At 35.4% G+C, this 19,301-nt stretch overlaps 1 protein-coding gene across 6 annotated transcripts in view; it reads right to left on the reverse strand.

Annotated features, from left to right (window-relative positions):
• The window catches only part of DACH1 (dachshund family transcription factor 1), a 347,790-nt gene that overhangs the window by 28,493 nt on the left and 299,996 nt on the right, over positions 1-19,301 (reverse strand). For 4 of the 6 annotated variants that reach the window (XM_065744032.1, XM_065744031.1, XM_065744029.1 and 1 more), the window contains 3 exons: positions 10,391-10,538; positions 6,408-6,551; positions 5,868-5,936 (listed from right to left, as the gene is read on the reverse strand). In XM_065744032.1, coding sequence (XP_065600104.1) covers positions 5,868-5,936; positions 6,408-6,551; positions 10,391-10,538 — 361 coding nt within the window. Of the gene's footprint in view, positions 1-2,018; positions 2,086-5,867; positions 5,937-6,407; positions 6,552-10,390; positions 10,539-19,301 lie in introns of all 6 variants that reach the window. The other 2 variants (XM_065744033.1, XM_065744030.1) reach the window with 1 other exon arrangement.

Consider the following 19,301-nt stretch of genomic DNA (forward strand, 5'->3'; position numbering starts at 1 on the left):
CATGTTAAAGAAATTGAAATAATCCTCCATCCCTCTTTTGTAATGCATGATGTCTAATGACAAAAATATTGTATATAAACCATGTATTATTCAAAGCATGAAAACACACGCTGAGCACTGGAGATAAAGAAAATATTGGATAGATATCCATTTATTCAACTACATCCTTGTCCCCTGCACTGAATGAAGTACTGTGCAAAATACAGTATCTAATCACATAATTAAAGATTATATCACAATGCATATACAAAGATGACAGAAAAAGGTGCGGAAGACAACTTTAATTCTACCACTTCCTAATTTGGGAATGCTTGACTTTACAGTCTTGATAATGGCCTTTTCCAATAAAAGTTTTTGATCTCATAAGAAACATAATCACATATTTAGACATGCTTTTGTCAAGATTTTTACATCAGAAATAGAACCGTGTACACAAGGCTCACAGAATGACTGAAAGGTCCTTTTCAATGTGGAAGTCCTTCAGATAGCTATCTTTCAAACACAAACACAGCAAGAAAGCATCAAACAGTACAATCCACTGAAATTATTACACGGATTTTGCTTGTTGAAAAACACATTAAACAAGTCTCAAGCAGAAAACTATTTAGGTTATGTTTTCAGACAAATGACTGAAGCTGTATCTAAGCAATTGTTATTAACACTGAGGGCAGCTGCAGGACAGCATTTTCTTATTCCTTAGGCAGCAAAATGTACCCTTTAGGTCCCTAGCATATGCAAAATTAAATCATAATTTCTTTCTCTTCCTCTGTACCCTTCATAGATCTTAAAAGTAACTTCATCGGAGGACTATGCAGTCAGTATGCTGAGTTGCTCTCTGTTACTGGATCTGCTCAACATTTTATTTTCCTGACCTGTCCGTTCTGGGAGGGAGCAAATACCTTTGTTTGTTTGCTGATGAGATAAATAGCTTGAGAAAGGCTGTGAATGGAGGAGAACAGGTGGTCCTGGAAACCTTCCTGTGTGTGGTAATTGAATGGCTTCTTCACATGAGGAACAAGTATCCTGAAGCCATTTAACATTATACTTAACTGCACTCTTAATATCAGCCTACAGAAGAGGTGTAGAACAAGGATAAAGATGAAAAGAAGCAGTCTACAGAAAAGGACTTTGCAAAACCTCATTTTGCTAAGGGATGAAGAGAGTAAAGAGAAAGGCTGATAATCTGCTACAAGGAGAAAGTATATTTGCAGCTAAATAAGGACTTCATGTACAAAATTTGACTGACAGACAAAGGGAACAAGGGATAGAGGAGAGTTCATAGAAAGGGAAAAGGTGAAATATTGGAATAGACAGGAAAACTTCGGAGAATATACAAAATGCAAAGGATCTCTTGAGATATTTGGGATAAAGAAAACAATAGTTATAAGCCTGAGAATTCATGGGAACTGTACGCGGTAAGAAGAGGCTGTTAGCAGAGAATCAAGGCTCAGGCTTTAGAAAAAGCTGGAATATGAGTATGTAGAATGTGGAAAAGTAGAAGAGCTATTAGATGAAGCAATCCCTAGAAAATAGGAAATAAATGGAGAAGATAAGCAGACAGCAGTCTTTGAGACAAAGAATCCAATTAAGCTTCCTGTTCTTATCAGACCGGTTTTGGGAAGAAAGCACTAACCTGGGAGAATTTGGGAAAAGCAAAACGTGAAAGAGACACCACTCTAAGGAAATGATCAGTAGGAAAGACAGTGTAAAGCAGAATTTTTTTAGATGAGTTTAGACAGTGCATAAAGAGAGCTGTGATTAAATAGAATGAAGATTACAAATGTATAGGATTTTGGAGCAAAAGTACTGGGACACAGAAAAATGAATGTGTAATGTATACCGGAAAAGAAAAAAAACATTGGCAGACAAATACATGACAGGTAAGCAGATGGGGAAGAAAAAATAGGTGGGAAAAAAAGGAAAGTAAGAGCAGCAGTAAATGTCATTGTTCTAAGTGCTTAGTAAGAGGTCTGGTAACAAAACAGTATATAAAAGCAAACATTATCTTTGTATGGTACCTTTTTGTGTGGGATGAGGGGATCTTGGGAAACCGGATTGGGAGCTAGGCATAGGCATCTAGTGAACCTACAATATGTATGGAGAAGAGGATAATCTGCTTTATTATAAATTTAAACAAAAGCAAGAAAGAAAACATTTAAAACTACTGTCTACACCAGTACCTAATAACTTAGTATCTGTATCTGTAAAAAATGTCTTAGTATATTTGAGACTCACATTTGGGTTGTTTATTATGATTACTTCTCAGTATTTTATGGATAGTTCAGCAAGCTGTTGACTATCCAATATTAAAAAAAAATCAAAACAAAACGAAGCAAAACCTAGAAACACTATGTCTATTATTGCTTCTTTTTACAGACTCATATTCAAACTCCTTTTTCGATTATCTTTTCCCTATTACAAGGCTTTATATGAACTAGAACTAAATTTGAATGCATTGAAAGGATATATAGAATATATCCCATTTACTGATAAACGCAACTGTCTTTTACACTTAAATTAGTCCTATTCCTTGCGAACAAAAGTGATAATGACAACATTAACATTAAATATAGATACAAATAGACAAGAATCCTTTTATTCATAATAAATAGTAGATAAAATCTTTATTTTAAAATACTATCCTCCTTGTCTAACGTTTTCTTAAATGCTGAAATTACACTTGATATTTCAATTATTTTACTTTCCCGCAGAACACTGCAGCTACACTTGCTTGCTTAGTTACAGAATTGCATAGCATGCTTAATACAGTAATTTTAAAAAAATTTATCATGATTATGTATAAAGCTGTTATTATCCCAGATATGCTTTGATACAGAAAGATATAAATATAGATATTTTAGAGGAATAAGAAAGGCATAAGTACTTTCTAGTAAGCATATTTTTCCAGAACCTGAAAGCATGAATGAAATATTACATTCTTTTTTAGTGAATATACTGCATACTCTATAGAATAATTTTTCTATTGTACATACAGAAATATAGTACATATCGTTAATAGATAAAATGTAAAGAAATAATTAAATTAACAAAAATTGGAATGACATGCTCTTTGTTATCTCTGTGAGAGTTAAAAAAAGTCATCCACCGGAGGAAAGATTCTGTACAGTTTTGCAACTAAGTTCTCTGAAGAGCCCACATGTAGTGAGCATACTTTACCCTAGTGCTGAATGAAGTTCCTTCACTGGAAATCTCTATCCTCGTTTCTGCAAACTATTGCTATGCTACAATACTGAAATAGCAACAGAGAAATTGTCTTTGCTTTTTTCTCAATTCTTCTCTATCTGATACTAAGGAAGATACTGAAGAGGAAACAAAATCTCTACAGAGAAGTTGGAAACATGAGCTTGGTGGGGAGGCGGGAGAAATGGAGAATGAATACTGAGAGTCTTGATATCAAACAGGAAAGGCTGTTAACAGGGAACATTAATGGAGTGCAGGCTCTAAAAACCACTGGACAAAAGAAAACAACAAAAAGGGTCAGACAGATGAGAAAGATTTTGCAATAGAAGAGATAATCAGGGTGGTATGAAACTTAAGTTCAGAAGAGAATGGTGGAAGAATGGGTTCCTAGGGAAATGGAAATTAGTGGGGGGGGGGGGGGAAGGGGGAAAGATGTGTTGAGACAGGAAAGAGTGAGAATAGCCAGTGACCATGGAGAAAGAAACAAGGAGGAACTGATACACGGAGGTATGGGAGTAACAGGGATACGTGCTAATGGAGACACGGAGAAAAGGAAAAGGGAATCCTCCTTCCTGTAGTGGAACAACACAAAGAGTCCTGACACTTAGCATTACTCGTCTGTTAATAACTATTTCTGTAACTGTCACTCCATAAAAATTGATTCATAAAGACAATAAAGTCCTGCAATTATATACTGTGTTGTAAGTCTACATGTTACACAGTTCCACATGGTAGACCTAGACGTTCCAAACTCTGTATGATGATTAAATGAATGTATTGAAAAATGATTAATAAAAACAACAAAAAAACCAACAAAAAAACCCCACATTATTTTAATTATGCATTAAGACTGAGAAGCAGAGGCATGAAATTTCAGAACTAAGGTTGGATTTGCAGTATGATCCAATACCATGATCATCGCAGTTCAGTCTTTAAACAACCATCAGTGTTAATTTGTGGGGTTTATTTTTTATTTTTCCTCATACTATCTTGGACAGATGAATTGAGGAAAAGCCATCATTACTGAGAATGCTGTCTCTAAGAACTGGTTTCATTTGTTGTGGAAATGTAAATGTACTAAGTAAGCATAAGCAGAGATAGCTTGCTTAAAAAGCTGAAATGTTGTTCCTAGGTAGTTTGGGAACATACAATTCCAAAATACTTCATAATTATGTGTTCTCATCTCATGAATATCTCAGCTCATAAAGGAAACTGAATTCAGTGGGAACAGTGATTTGAACACAGTAAACACATTAAACAATTTGACCTCAGTCTTCCTGTGACTCTGATTTCCAGGTTTAAAATGGGAATACTACAAACTTTGATTCCTTCTGGGGATGATCTGATGATAAATATATTAGTGTCTGCAAGGAACTCAGTTGCTTCAGTGGAACAGAATGGCCTCCAAAGAAATATGTCCTGGTAGCAAACAGATTAACAACACGTCTGGTTTATAGCAAATGAGCATCTTACTAGAATGATGTATCAAATGGTGAGCTAGGTGTACACTCTATGGGAGGAGAAACAGGATTCTGGAACAATAAATATGTCACAACCTGTACCTACTTCCCAGGCAACATTCAAACTGGCATACTTCAACTTCTGGGCTAATAAATTTGCAGACAGAACATGCAGTTTAACTCTAAATGCTTTTGTTTGTCCCATACAAGAACTTACTGCCTCTTTTGTATTTTTGAATATGTTCAATATCTTTAAAGACTGTTGACATCTTACTCTGTTGTTACAGCCTTCTTGAGGCACACTAGTAACAATTCTTTAAGAGTCAGTAAAAGTGATTAAATACCACACAGATTATGTCAAATGATACTGTTAAGATGATTGACTTCAAAATGCAAAGTAAAGGCAATTGAGTGTGATTACTGGTGCTAACCATTTTAGGCTTGTCTTTGTAAAAAAGCACGTTCATTTACAATTGAAAACAAATGGTGTTTCTGCTGTTTAGTATTCATGTAGGTAGAATTAGATTGTTGACTAGAGAGTACATTATAACACAAATGGTACCTTAAAAATTTGTTCTTTACTAATATCTTGGTGCTTGCAATATATATACATTTAGATTCACAAGGGAAGTAATACGGCTCTCTTTAGTATTTCATGTACAAATTTACTCAGCAGATTTGTTTTATTAAACTGTAAATAATGGGATGTGGTAAATGAAAAATCCAGGAAGTGAATAAACAATTTATTCATCATTAATGCTCAGAGTATTATTGAAACACACCTTTCAGTAACTGCCACTGAATATTAGCTATGAAATTCTCATCTTGCCTTGAATGTTACCCATTAACTATTCATATAGTTGAAAGTCTAAAATTGTTTTAAATCAGCCTTTAAAAACAGTTATCCTAAATCTAACTATGTATATTCACAAAAGCTGCATTCAGAATGTTTGAGATTCAAGCCTATCTTGCTTCAAATTATTCTTCTTTAATTGCACTAGATAAACAGAAATGACCTATTAATTTAAAGAAAATCTATCACCACTGAATGTATTCTCCCCTATAAACAAGCAAGATGAACTTGACCTTGTTTGAACTTGTTTTGATGTGGCCCAGATGGTAGGCTACATGCTTGAATAGCAGTCTAAAGCTGAGGAAAAACTCATATAGCAAGATCTAGATTTATAGCCTTTTGCAAATTCTTACCTTGTATTGTCCTTTCAGCATCTGTTCTGCCCCCACTGCGGTCAGCTTCTATCTCTGGGGTCAGAGAGTCTAGAAGCATAGAAAGGTAAGACTGACACATATTTCATTTGATTCTTATAGCCCTTTTTACAACCTGTTACTCTAAAGCTGAATTACAATACAATCAACCTTTGTCAGTTTTTTTTAATGCTGAACAATGACTAGAGGCTAGGACAATTTTTTGTTAGACTAGGAGAGATTAATGAGCAATAGATTTTTCAAGCATAAAGGTAGGAAGAAAAAGATGAAGGAAAAAAAATGACTCCTCAAGTTAGTAATATAAAATTGTCCCAGTTGGGGCATTCTCTCTGGTGAATTTATTTGCACATGCTATATAAAGTAACAAAACAAAAAAGAGAGTGGCATCACTTGAACAAAGGAAAAAAGAGAGATTTTCCTTTTTTTTTCCCCTCCCACCATGCTATAAATTTCATACTAACAAGCTTCTTTAGATGCTTAAATTGAAAATTAATGACACAGAAGCAAAAGCTGTCTCCTTACCATTTAGGACCCTGAGACTATCTGTTGAAGCTGCTTGTTTCAGTGTCTGTTCTGCTTGTTCCCGTCGTTTAGTCTCAAATTCAAGTGCTTCCTGCAATTTCCTCTTTGCTTTCTTTTCTTTCTTTAACCTTTTCTGAATTATTGCTAGAAAGACAAAAAACAGTGTGCTCAAATTCAGATCTGAAACTTGGCCATGCAATTATGTATGAAGAGTTCCAAGAAATCGTACAACTGCCAACAGTTCATATAAATTGCGTAATTACACACTATCAATTTAAACTACTTAAAATTTGCTGGATTGACATGTAGATATTTAAAGACCCACTGTCTATACCATGCTAGTTATTTTCATAAACAGAAAAAGATTTGTGAAAGTGTAAGTTAGAAAACCTTGGAACTCATTCCAAAACCATTATATTAGAAACAATCGGACAGTGCCAGATCCCCAGACTGACTAATTATTACTTTGCTTTCTCAAATGTAAGGGAAAATATTAGGAAAGAAATAAAAATTCAGTGCAGAAGGCCTTAACTTCTAAAGTAAATATTGTCCCTTTTTCTTGTTCATATTATACATTAAAAATGTTTACAGGAACAGGATGTAAATGAAAGATACAAAAATCTGTCTTAAAGAAAATCCATGATTTTCTTTTTTATGTCACCAGAAGTTCTTTCCAAATTACAAAGAAAATACAACTTGTATGTTCCCTAATGAAGGAACATATCACAGGTTATGTCCCCAGTGGAAAAGAGTAATGTGAACATTTTTTACTACTCAATAAAAGTGAAAGTGATTTTCTAAAGAAATCATATAAAGCTGTAGTGCACATCATTATTTACCCAACCAAACTGCAACCCTTTTTACATTTAGAGTTTTCACAGACATGCATATAAGAGGCTTATTTACCGCAAGATCTTCCTGGATAATCCTTTCCTAGATAATCTGTTATTTTTACACTAACCACAGAATTACCATTAGTAAAACCAGATATTTGGTACTATTCTTGACTATGAAGTTTTATCTGTCCTGTTTACCTTCTCCAAAGTAACCAGTTGTATCTGGTTGAGGGAGAAATGCTGGAAACATTAAAAATACATGTTCACCAGTTCACAGTCTCCAATTTCAATACACTGCCATAGCTTCAACTTTCACAGAATGCAAATAATGAATTTTTTTAAGGGAACCATCATGATTATGTCTATTTAATATATATGCTAAGAGTAAGTACTTTCTGCATAGTCTTAGATGCTTTTTTTGTGTTGCCATGCGGAACTGTTTAGACACAAAATATATATTAGCACAATCCCTGTAGTGAGAATAGCAGCATCATTAACATGTAAGACTTCAGAATTCTGGCTCCTTCTCCTTTTGTATAGTAAAACGACTTTTCAGGCATATTGTCTATACTATCAAAGAACAGCTAGTATCTATACAAAGGCTAAACTAAATACAATTTGAATCATTGCACCGTTTTAATGTTTTCATTATAAGTACTTTGAAAGTGATTGCAATAAATGAGAAGGAAACATATGTTGCTTTCCGAATTAAAATGTCATCATGGCTGACACATTGTAGATGTGACTACAGCAGTCAGAGCCAGAATTAGCAAGCCCTTACTGTGTAGCTGCTCACAGAAGAGAGATTATCCTACTTTCACTGGTTGATGAGACACATCCTAAAGCCTTAGGAATCACTAATTGGAATATTTACAAAGAAGGAAGGAAACAATACAGTAAATAAGCAGCACTGCAGAACATACAGTAGCAGCAGTGGATTTAATGTTACCCAGTATGGCAAAAATAAAAAATAATTATTAAAAAAATCAGATATCCAGCCTGTAAATATACTTGACTTGTGTTAACTTGATTAGCAAAAGATAGACATTGATACAGGTTGTGAAATGCTGAAGATCTCATTTACCTAATGGGCTTCGATCTGTGTATGATAGTGTGCACATATTTCTATGCTGTAACTTTTTTAGGGGATTTCAATCTTTTTCACAGAATCTCTCTTAATAGGGATGTGGTACACTTCTCCCATCTTGCTCATGCTTCCATTAAGATGTGAGACTTTCTTTCAGAGATGACATTTGCTATTTGGAAAATTAATGTCAACTAAAACTAATGTAAGGCAAAGCCTCCTATGTATATTTCTGTCTTTAATTGAAGAATAAATTCTCAAAGTAATTACAGTGTCATATTTTTTTTCTCTCCTACCAGTCTTTCTTCATTGCAAAGAATAATATGTTATTTTTTACTTTATTTTGTACAGAAGCATCCACTAGTGGAGGTAGTCACCCTCATTACATTTGCTTTACTGCATTACACTATTAAGTGCTCAGATCCATTCCTCTTTGGTTTGACTCTTTTACCAGAGCAGTATCATCATTAGAAGGAGACATATAAAAGAAGCAGATAATGCATAGTGCAGAAAATAACATTGTCAATTATTTCACTATCCTAAGCAAAATAAAGGACTATCACATGCTCTTTCTTGAAATACAACTTAGAGCAAAATGCATTTTGCCTAATTTTACCTGCTGAAAGTATATGCATCTAGTCCAGCCTAGTCAGTGATATTCTTTTCAGTGCTAACAGGAGAAGAAAGAGTTATTCACAGCGTAACTGACCTCACCTACCTGTCTCAGAACAGGACGTAGGCATCACTTTCTTGAAAAGAAGGGAACTTACGTTATTAGCTTGAACGATATGCTTAATTTCTACATGGCAAAACTCAAAGTCAGATCAGACCTCACCATGCCTTTTCTGTTGTGGGTATTGTTGCTTAACTCTAAAAAAGGGATGCACGATTGAGGGATTATCAGACGGAGCTTGACAAGGATGTGAAGAAATGAACCATTTTAGAAAACTTATTTAAAAGTGTACTCTATTGTGATTGTACTGACAAAATGGGTCATTTTTGGACAAAGAGATGATTCATTACACAGTTTTGATAATTGTTCTTATGTTTAAAAAGGAAAAATAACATTATCCTGCCTTTTAAAAGGTCAAGGCATGAAATAGGATTACACTGCTTACTTACAGGTAGAATTTTATTCAAAGGAATAATGATACTGGTTGTAAATACTAGAGTACTTGGGGTTCCTTTTTTAAATGACTTACAGAAAGCTAAGCTGGACAAGAAGACAACTCCAGCCCTGCAAAAAGATGTATCTGCCTTGTCTGCTGTTTGTGTTAAGCAGCAAGCTAGACCTGCAGGTTATCTGGACCTTGCAATGTAATTACACACTTTTGAAGGGCAATACATATACAGTGAGAATAGGAGAGCTATAAAGCAAGACAGAAACATGTACGGAATGCAAACAGTTAATAGTGAACTGCCTTAGCTTTACCATCATTATTTTAGAATGTTGTATTTTATCTTCATTATATATATATGCATGAAATCATTAAGAAATGTTTAACAATTCATATGCTTTACAGTGGGATCTTTTTCAAGGAGAACCTCAGTCTGTTCTACAAACAAGTTTGACCAACTGCATTATACAGGGCTTATATATTTCTATTAACTTTATATTTCATTATTTACAGATTGCCTAAATGTGCAGTATATGATTTCGCCACATAAGAAGAGAGACAAATTCATAAGTCCTTGTCGACACTAAAATTTGATAAAGTTGTGTTTGCTTTAAGTAGCTATCTTTTTGTCATAATGATTGCAACCTGCCAAAGTTGATATCTGCTCCTTTTATGTTTACATTTGCACTGTGTATTACTGATATGTTGTAATAAGTTACATTCATGACAAATGCAGAAAAAATGAAGGTGTTTGTACTAAATCTCATGCAGATCCTATGCAAAGTTAGGATCAGGCAGACTGCAAAACTTCCTTCCTGTCCAGTCAGCCTGGATATAACATGAGTGTTTGAGAAAAGTTTTGATGAAACACAAGTGCTTGAAACAAAATTAGGTTTCATAAGGAAAAAAAATTACAAGGCATTTATGTTTGCTTTATAAAGATACCTCTATTTTTCTGCTCCACAGCCAATTGTTTTTCAAGTGTTTCCCTCAGTTCTCGTTCCCTGAAGAGCTCCATCTTCAGCTCTGTCTTTTCCAGTTGGACTTGTTTCTCTTGAGCTCTGGCATTGTCTATAGCAACCTTTAGTAGACCCTGTTCAGAAAAAAAGGTGGATATTGTAATGTCTGAAGAATATTATAACAGGTAATTCAAGTGAAAAAAAAAAAAAAAACCTCGAGTGAATTTTAACAAGTGGACAAAATTCTTTAAAAAGCAGAGTCAAGTTCTCACAGAAAATGCAAACTCAGCTTCAAATACGCATATGACTAATATGAAAAAGTTACAGGGATGTTTAATCTTCATAGAAGATAAAGGATAACAAGCCTATATTAGCCACATGCCAGTGACAAAAACAAAGAGCTGTCCTATCAACGATTAACTGTCAGTCTCATTTATCACCTGAAGAATGGTAAATTCAGTCTTAAGTACAATTATTGTTGTTCACTGTTACTACATTCCACTTTGTTTCTGAGTAAGATTAAGTTATTAAGATGTTAAGCAGAGGATACTCACAAAGCAGGAAAATCTTTCTGTCCTAAGAAGTACATTACTGATCTGTTTTTTTATTGCATCAGGAAATTATTACTCAGTCTATTTTCTTTTTTTTTTTCTTGAGAACTTTAATTCCACAGTTACTTCTTTTTGCATGTAAACAGACAGATCCTGGCATAACAAATAACTAGATAATTACAACACTCAGCTAAAGTACAAAAAGAGGAGGGGAAGTAGGGTTGAAAGAAATAAGTATAGAAAGAGAAAATAATTCCACATTCCAGAAGTTTGGCCATCAGGTTTTTGGTTCTACACCTGAATCTCTTCCACTTGAAGACATCATAATATAGCAGATAATTAAGCATGGCTAGGCATATATGAACATGCATGGATATTTATCTAATATTTCTACATCGTAGGCAAGTTTCCTGACAACCATAGGTCTATTTTGAACCAACAGGGATTTGCTGATATGAAGCAAAACAATGCCAACAGGACAGACTTCAAGATTTTGTCAGATATGTTCAGAAAGCCAGAAGATAAAAAGTTTATATGCAAGACCCAGTTTGAGAGCTGCATACTACAGACACATAATTATGATCTCCAACTCCTAAACTCCCTCATCACTTAAGCTCATTTCCTAAATTAGATTCCGAGTTACAAGTTTTTTCATTTTTTTTAAATATCCTCCAAAACAACAAACCAGCATTATGATACTTGAAAAAGGAAAAAGATAACTTTCTTGAGTGTTCTAATGCACCTTTCTCTTGTTAGCCTTCCTAATGTCAGTGCCTACAATTTAAATTTGCATCCTTCCTTGTCTTAAGTCTGTTTTTCAAAGTTCATTGTTTTCAGTATTCCTGATCCTCATTCTTAACAAAATTGTTGCCTTGCGTGTTGTCTCACTGAGAGTTTAATTTTTCACAGTTCTACTATACTTCAGTGTATTGAAGTCCACACCAGCTGAAAGAACTTGAAACTTCAACTGCAAGGACTATGCGGTCACTTAAATGATGCACACTACAAAAGTATGGGACTGTATTTGAAAACATCAAGCAACAGTAACTCAAAAAATGTGCTTACAAATATGATTAAAGTCTTAGCAGTTTTTTTTTAAAGAACAGAATATCTAAAACACAAAGGTATTTTATGTTGAATGCTACACCTCGACGACTTCTGAAGAAAATCACGTAAAGCTAAATACAAAGCTCCAAAGGCATACGCAAAGAAAAATACACTTAAAAACATCTGTAAAATCTTTACAATTTTTTTTAACATTACTGTTCACTTGAAATCCTCATCTAAGATTCATAGAATCACTGAATCTTCAGAGTTGGAATGGACCTTTGAAGATCATCTAGTCCAACTTTCCAGCAATGAAATGGGACATGCACAGCTAGGTCAGGTTGTCCACAGCCTTATCCAGACATACCCGGAAAGACTTCAAGGATGGCATCAACCACATCATTGGGCAACCTGTTTCAGTGCTTCATCACCCTCACTGTAAAAGACTTCTTTGTTATATTCAACCTAAATCTACTCTCTTTAAGCTTGAAGCCATTTCCCCTTGTCCTGTCGCTTCAGACACTGCTAAAAAATGACCTTCTGTGATGGAGTGACGGCAATGGTTGACAGGGGAAGGGTGACAAATGTCATCTACCTGGACTTCTGCAAAGCCTTTGACATGGTCTCTCATCATATCCTTCTCTCTTAATTGGACAGGTATGGATTTGAAGGATGGACTCTTCAATGGCTTAAGAACTGATTGGCTGGTCACAAAGGGTTATGTTCAATGGTTCTATGTCTGAGTGGAGGACAGTCACAGGTGGTGTTTCCCAAGGGTCAGACCGGTGTTCTTCAACATCTTTTGTCAATGACATAGACAATGGAATCGAGTGCACCCTCTGCAAGATTGCAGATGACACCAAGCTGAGTAGTGCAGTGGGGCTTGGACTCAATAATCTCTAGAGCTCTCTTCCAACCCCTACCATTCTGTGATCTTGTGATTTTGTGAAAAGACTGAGGAAACTGGGCTTGTTTAGCTTGGAGAAGAGAAGGCTCTTCATTGTGGCCTTCCAATACTTGAAAGGAGCATATAAACAGGACAAGGAATGACTGTTTACATTAGTTGTTAGTGGTAGAGCAAGAGGGAATGGTTTTAAACTAAGGTGAGATTTAGGTCAGATGTTAGGACGAAGTTTTTCACTGAGGGTGGTGATGCACTGTAACAGGTTGCCCAGGATGGTTGTGGATGTCCCATCTCTGGTGGTATTCAAGGTAAGTCTGGATGTGGCTCTGGGCAGCCTGGTGTAGTGGTTGGCAACCCTGCCCATGGCAGGGGAGTTGAAAATAAGACGATCTTATCCTTTTAAACCCAGGCCATTCTATGATTCTATGAAAGAGTCTGTCCCCTTCTTTCCTGTGGCTCTCATTGAGATACTGAAAGGCTGCTATCAGGTCACCTCACACAGCCTTCTCTTCTCCAGGTTAAATAGCCCCAGCTCTCTTAGTGTGTCCTCATAGGAGAGGTGCAGATCCCTTGGATCACTTTTGTGGACATTCTCTGGATGCACTCTGGATGCCTGTTTAGATCCCTCTGGATGGCATCCCATCCATCTGGTTTGTTGACTGCACCCCACAGCTTGATGTCATCAGCAAACTTGCTGATGGTGCACTCAATCCCACTGTCAATGTCATTGATAAGACATTAAAGAGTATCAGTCGAGAGCACTGACCACTAGGGGACACCACTCATCACTGATCTCTGTCCATACCCTAAACTACTGACCACCTCTACATTCTGCTATGCTTGTAATTATCATAAATTATGTTTTCTATGATGGATGCTTCTGAAACACTGAGAAATTCAGATAGGAATTATTATATCAATACTTGACTCTCGTTTATGGTTGAAGTCTAGGATATTTTAATCTCCTCCAATTCATCTTACTAGAACATGCTTACTCCAAATCACAAATTAAAAAAAAAAAGCAGATTTAAGGAAATTATACAGTGTACTTGTACATTAAAAGCATACTGACAAAGAATTTCAAATATTCAAATACTTTTCCCAAGTTCTTGCAATCCATCTTATCTAAATCAAGCTGCTAAAACAACTGCCATTTTTACTCAGTTCAACTACATTCATGTACATGTTTCTTCTTCATCAGGAACAAACAATTAGTAACAAATGAAAGAGATCATTACGTCAAGTGCCCTTTTAGATCACCCCAATTAAAACTTTAGTTTAGCTGTATTTTAATTCAAAGATACCAAATTCTAATTTTCTGCTCTGATTGCTCTTGTTGACTTATCTTTCAAAGATGTACTCTCAGTGCAAAGTCTAGAGATTATTTAGCAAGATGCCAATGTTGGCACCACTTAATGTGTTGATTGGTTGTATTATCAGTAGCAGTTTAAAATAAATTACTGTTAAACTATTATTGTCCTTGGCTAACAAATATTTTTGTGTTCTTTAAATATCCATGAATGAACATGGAAAATAATTCTAGTGTAACACAGACGTGTAATTTTATATGAAAAATTGCTGCATAGTATGAAGCTGCTAACAGCATATTACATTTTCTATTGAATTTCTACACGATACTTCCTCCTTCAACCTTTCATTTTTTTAAACCCTCTGCTAACGTAGCTAATGGTAATACATTAACTATTGCTTCTGATTATGTCTGAAAAATATTAGCTTTTTGGAGCCAAGACACACTAGGGAGTACTTATAAGCTACACAAAATTAAGTTTCATTTTTAGAAGTTAAATCAGTACACATCAGTAGGCGTCCAATGTGGAAAAAAATCTGCACTAGAGCCAAACTGATGCATATGCAAAAGTGCTGTTGCTGCCAATGACATCTCTAATGCAAAAAATACTGGAAGCATTCAGTATCTGTCTATATTCGATGAAGGAGGGGTTGAGAAAATCAACTAAATAGTACAGCATCTAAAAATCATCAGTGCCCTTTGGAACAGGAATAGCAATTTCAGAGTTGCATGAAATTCTATTAATTCTCCCAGTGGATCATCTGTAAAAGATTATACAAAATACAGTATGTCCAACTTGTATTTGCTATGGCTAATCCTCTAACCTGATATTAAATCAATATGCTGCCAATGACAATGGGAAATGCAGTGCAACACAGGCCATTAACAAAAGGAAAATATTTCCCTTTAGGGAAGGTCAGATGTTATGGAGGCTGGATAATGATAATTGTAGTGAACATGCTCAGGTTCCAGATTTGTTTTTAATACAGTATGGCTCTATCAGGAGCTAGGCTTTAAACATAGCATGCCATTCTTCCTGTTTGTGTCGCTGATTATATACATACATGTATTTAATTTCAGTGTAATATAAAACATTGACATTTTTCTGTGGAAATTTAGAGACTATTCTGATTTTTTTTTGTTTGTTTTCTTTGTTTACTTGTTTAGCATTTTCCACTAATCGTTCTCTAGAAATATTCAAAATAAAAAAAGTAATTTGACATATGGTCAGTGGTTCTTCCCATTCACTGACTAATAGTTATCTCTAATATTCTTTAAAAATTCGATCTTATTAGGGCATACTACCAATCAAATTAAATGTTTCTCTATCTTAAAACCAGTGTTATACATAACTATTGAATAAATAAATACAATCATGTGTTGCCTATTTTGAAATAGGAGGAAAATATTTAGAAAGCTCTTTCTTATTCCAGCAACTACTGTGGGTTATGAGTATCACTCTTAATACATGGCTATTTGTGACTTAAAAATGGCCTTACTAGTTAATCTAGGACTTACTAGTCTCTAGAAGACACTGTCTTTATGCTCTCATTATCGAGGAAATAAAAAACAACTGTATATAAACTATTTGTATTAACCTTCACAGGTTAAATTCTGAATATTTGCAATTTGAATCGGAATACTAACTTAGTAACATACGTAATTTAACAGATCGTGATCAGCACTGCAGATGACTCTAGAAAGAGATTTTTGTAATATCTCAGATTGGAAACCTTGATCATAGGTAAGACTTTGATATTGTTCAGCAATACTTTCTGTGAAAAAATAATTTTCTCTTTAATTTTAGCAGGAGACAAATTGAATAATACAAAGCACACAAATGCGATTTTTACTTTACCCAATGTTTGTCCTATTTTCCCCCTGTGTATTTAGTCATAGATGGCAACAGCACAGGAGACTCACAGCAATAAAGCCAGTTGTTCTGTTTGTTTTCATGTGGGAATTTTGTGTGCAATCATACATTTCTTTTATTAACATCAGTGGGATACTTGTAGTCTATTTTACATTTTTCTTTAAAAATTACTTAGCAGTAAGATTGTGTCAATGGAAAAATGTAAGTATTGGTGCAATTAATTAATTGCTTAGTTATTAAAAGAAAATCAGCCCGAGGTCAGTAAATATTTAGACTCTAAAAGCTTAAAATAACATTACTATTATCCAGGAATGTTGTAGTATCATAAAAGGCCATGACTATAACATATTTTGGCATAACTGGGTCATGACTTCAAAAGGTGAATTTATGTGAAAGATATGGAAACATCTTCAGCCTTCTTACTTGTACCCACATAGCATTTTGCTGTGATCCACCTTCCACCAAACTTTATCCTCTCTAAAGCTGTACACAGATGTACAGATTTTAATCTGTAAGAAATTAACAAATATACAATGGGAAGGAATGGACATATCACTTGTTTTAAGTTCTCTGGGGCAATTTATTTTCTCTTCCTCTAAAATGTGCAGATATGCAGCTGAATAAGAAAATATGGCCCCCATCCCATTTGTTTTATTTGTGTATTTAATCATATTTTGTTAGTTAATTATTTATATCTGAGTAGATCCCAGAAATATTTAACCTTGCTTGCTCCAGACTCCATATTTTTTTATTAAATCTTCTTCAAATATACAAATAATTAAACGTAGTTTATTGTTAAAGTTTTTCTGTTGATGGTATTTTGTTTTGTTTTCTTTTGTTTTCATTAAATAGTTATCAAGTTCTGGTTTCAACTGGGATAGAGTTAATTTTCTTGAGCGTAGCTGGTATAATTCTGTTTTGCATTCAGATATGTTGATAACACAATGACATCTAAGTTGTTGCAGAGCAATGCTTACACAGAGCCAAGGACTTTTCAGCTTCAGGAACTGCCTACATACCTGGGAGGAGGCACATAGAGCTGGGAGGGAACAGAACTAGGAAAGATGAACTACAGTGCCCAAAGGGATATTCCATACTCTATGATGTCATTCTGAAATGCTGAACAACAAAACTGGGGGACTTGGCTGCAGGTGCCTCCACTGTTTGAGGACAGGCTGAGAAGGTGCACTGTGCATCACACGCTCTGTATATCGTTTTTGTTGTTACTGTTTTTATCCTTTTTTTTTTTTTTCTGCTTTTTTTCTTTCTTTCTTTTTAACTGTCCTTATCTTAATCCGTGAGTTCTTGTCCTCTTTTCAATTTTCTCTCCCATCTCACTGCCACAAGGGGAGTTACTGAACAGCTATATGGGATTTGTAGTTTAAACCATCTACGGAGAAGGAAGAAGAAAATATCTATGATATTAAAAAGGAAAATAGCAAATTGGCTTGACTACCATTAGGCTAATTACAGATTACTGGGGCAAGCATGTCAACCCATGGCCCAGCCCATGACATCCTGTGGCCTCCCCTGACCCATACCATTGTGGTGGCAGCTCTGTCCCACTGAGCAGCCCTGCCTGGCCCTGGGCAAGCATCCATGTCTTGGCAACAACCAAACGATAAGTACGCTATTAGCACTGTCTGAGCTGAAACCAGGGCACAGGGAGGGCACGGTGCAGTGCCAGCTCAAGATATGGCAAACAATTGTATGCATTTTGATATAATGGCTAAACACAGTCCAGAAAAAAGCAAAATAAAAATAAAACATGTAGATTTGCTTTCTGTTATGGTAAAGGAACTTGAGAATATATTTCAAGATCGTCAGAAAACCCACCAAATTTTTGGAATATTTGCAACTCCAATTTCATCTGACAATACATTTTTCAAGTGGAATGTATAGATTTGCAGATATTGGGATGTATAGATTTGCAGATATTCCACTCAAAATTCTGATCGTCTGTTCACGAGACTTATAAGAGAAAAACATCTCTCACTCCACAGTCATGCTTTATTCATGTCATTGCTTTTGGCAGTTCGTACATTTGTGGACAAGTATTGTCAGAAATGAAGCACAAAAGAGTAAAATTTCATAAAAAATCTCTAATATGGATCTTAAGAACTCACTCAGAATTGGAACCACTGCCACTGAATCGGCCTGATGCATTAGTTTAACACTGGCTGCATATCCCACTGGTTCATAATTTTATTGCTCTCTTTTATTACTGTTTTAATAAAAATGTTGGCAATTAAAATAAGTTTTGTTACTTACATACATTAACTATTATTACATACTTCATGAAGGCTGCTCCAAAAGTAATGCCTCCTGTTTTATTATGTTGGCCTATGACATCAGAGACAGATGCTGGTCTTGGCAGTAAAGGCAGAACCAATATGGGAACACCAATGTTCTGTTACATGATGTTTCCATCTGACAGACAGCAGCAGAAGGGCAGACTGACAAAACTGCATCTGACATGGAAGTGCATATGAAGCAAAGGGGTGTCATTCAATTCCTCCATGTGGAAAAATGGCACATATTGGCATTCACTGACTCTTGTTGAACACTTATGGAGACCAAATAGTGGATGTGAGCAAAGAGGGGTGGTGGGTGGTGCATTTCAGCACTGAAGACAGTGACAGAGGGTTACCCCTGCTGGTGCAGGTTTTGATGGGCATGGCATGCAGGATACTGTTCATCACAGGTAGAAATGTGTAGTTATTTGCAGTTATTATGTTGAAAAACAGTGCTCTGTAGCTGAGAACTTTGTTCTATCAAACTTTGTTCTACATACTCTTCTGGAGGCAAACAGGTTCTATTTTATGCACATAGTTGAATCAGTACAGCGGATCACAACACCATCAAATTCTCACACATTTGTGTAGTCAGAGATTGCTTGCCTATGTAATAATATGGCCTTCATATTCCTAGAATATAGGCATTCTCCATCACAGCATGTTGGCAGGTCATGTATGTACCCCAGTCTTATGACCTAAGGAAGATGTACACTTGCATTTCACAGGCAGGCTTATACCTGTCCTGTGACACATCTGCATTTTGGTCATGTGTGATGCTTGGAAAAAGAGAACAGCAAAATAACACATTCAGTCTTTGGCTAGTTTTTTGCTGTTCTCTTGTTCAAAAGAACCTCAACATTGGAGGCAGGGAACAAACTGTAGGCAAAATGATCTTTTCTAGAAAGTTCAATCTGCT

The sequence above is a fragment of the Cyrtonyx montezumae genome, unplaced genomic scaffold (genome assembly GCF_038088225.1).
Source record: "Cyrtonyx montezumae isolate F1298 unplaced genomic scaffold, pur_monq_1.0 scaffold_3, whole genome shotgun sequence".
Lineage (NCBI taxonomy): Eukaryota > Metazoa > Chordata > Aves > Galliformes > Odontophoridae > Cyrtonyx > Cyrtonyx montezumae.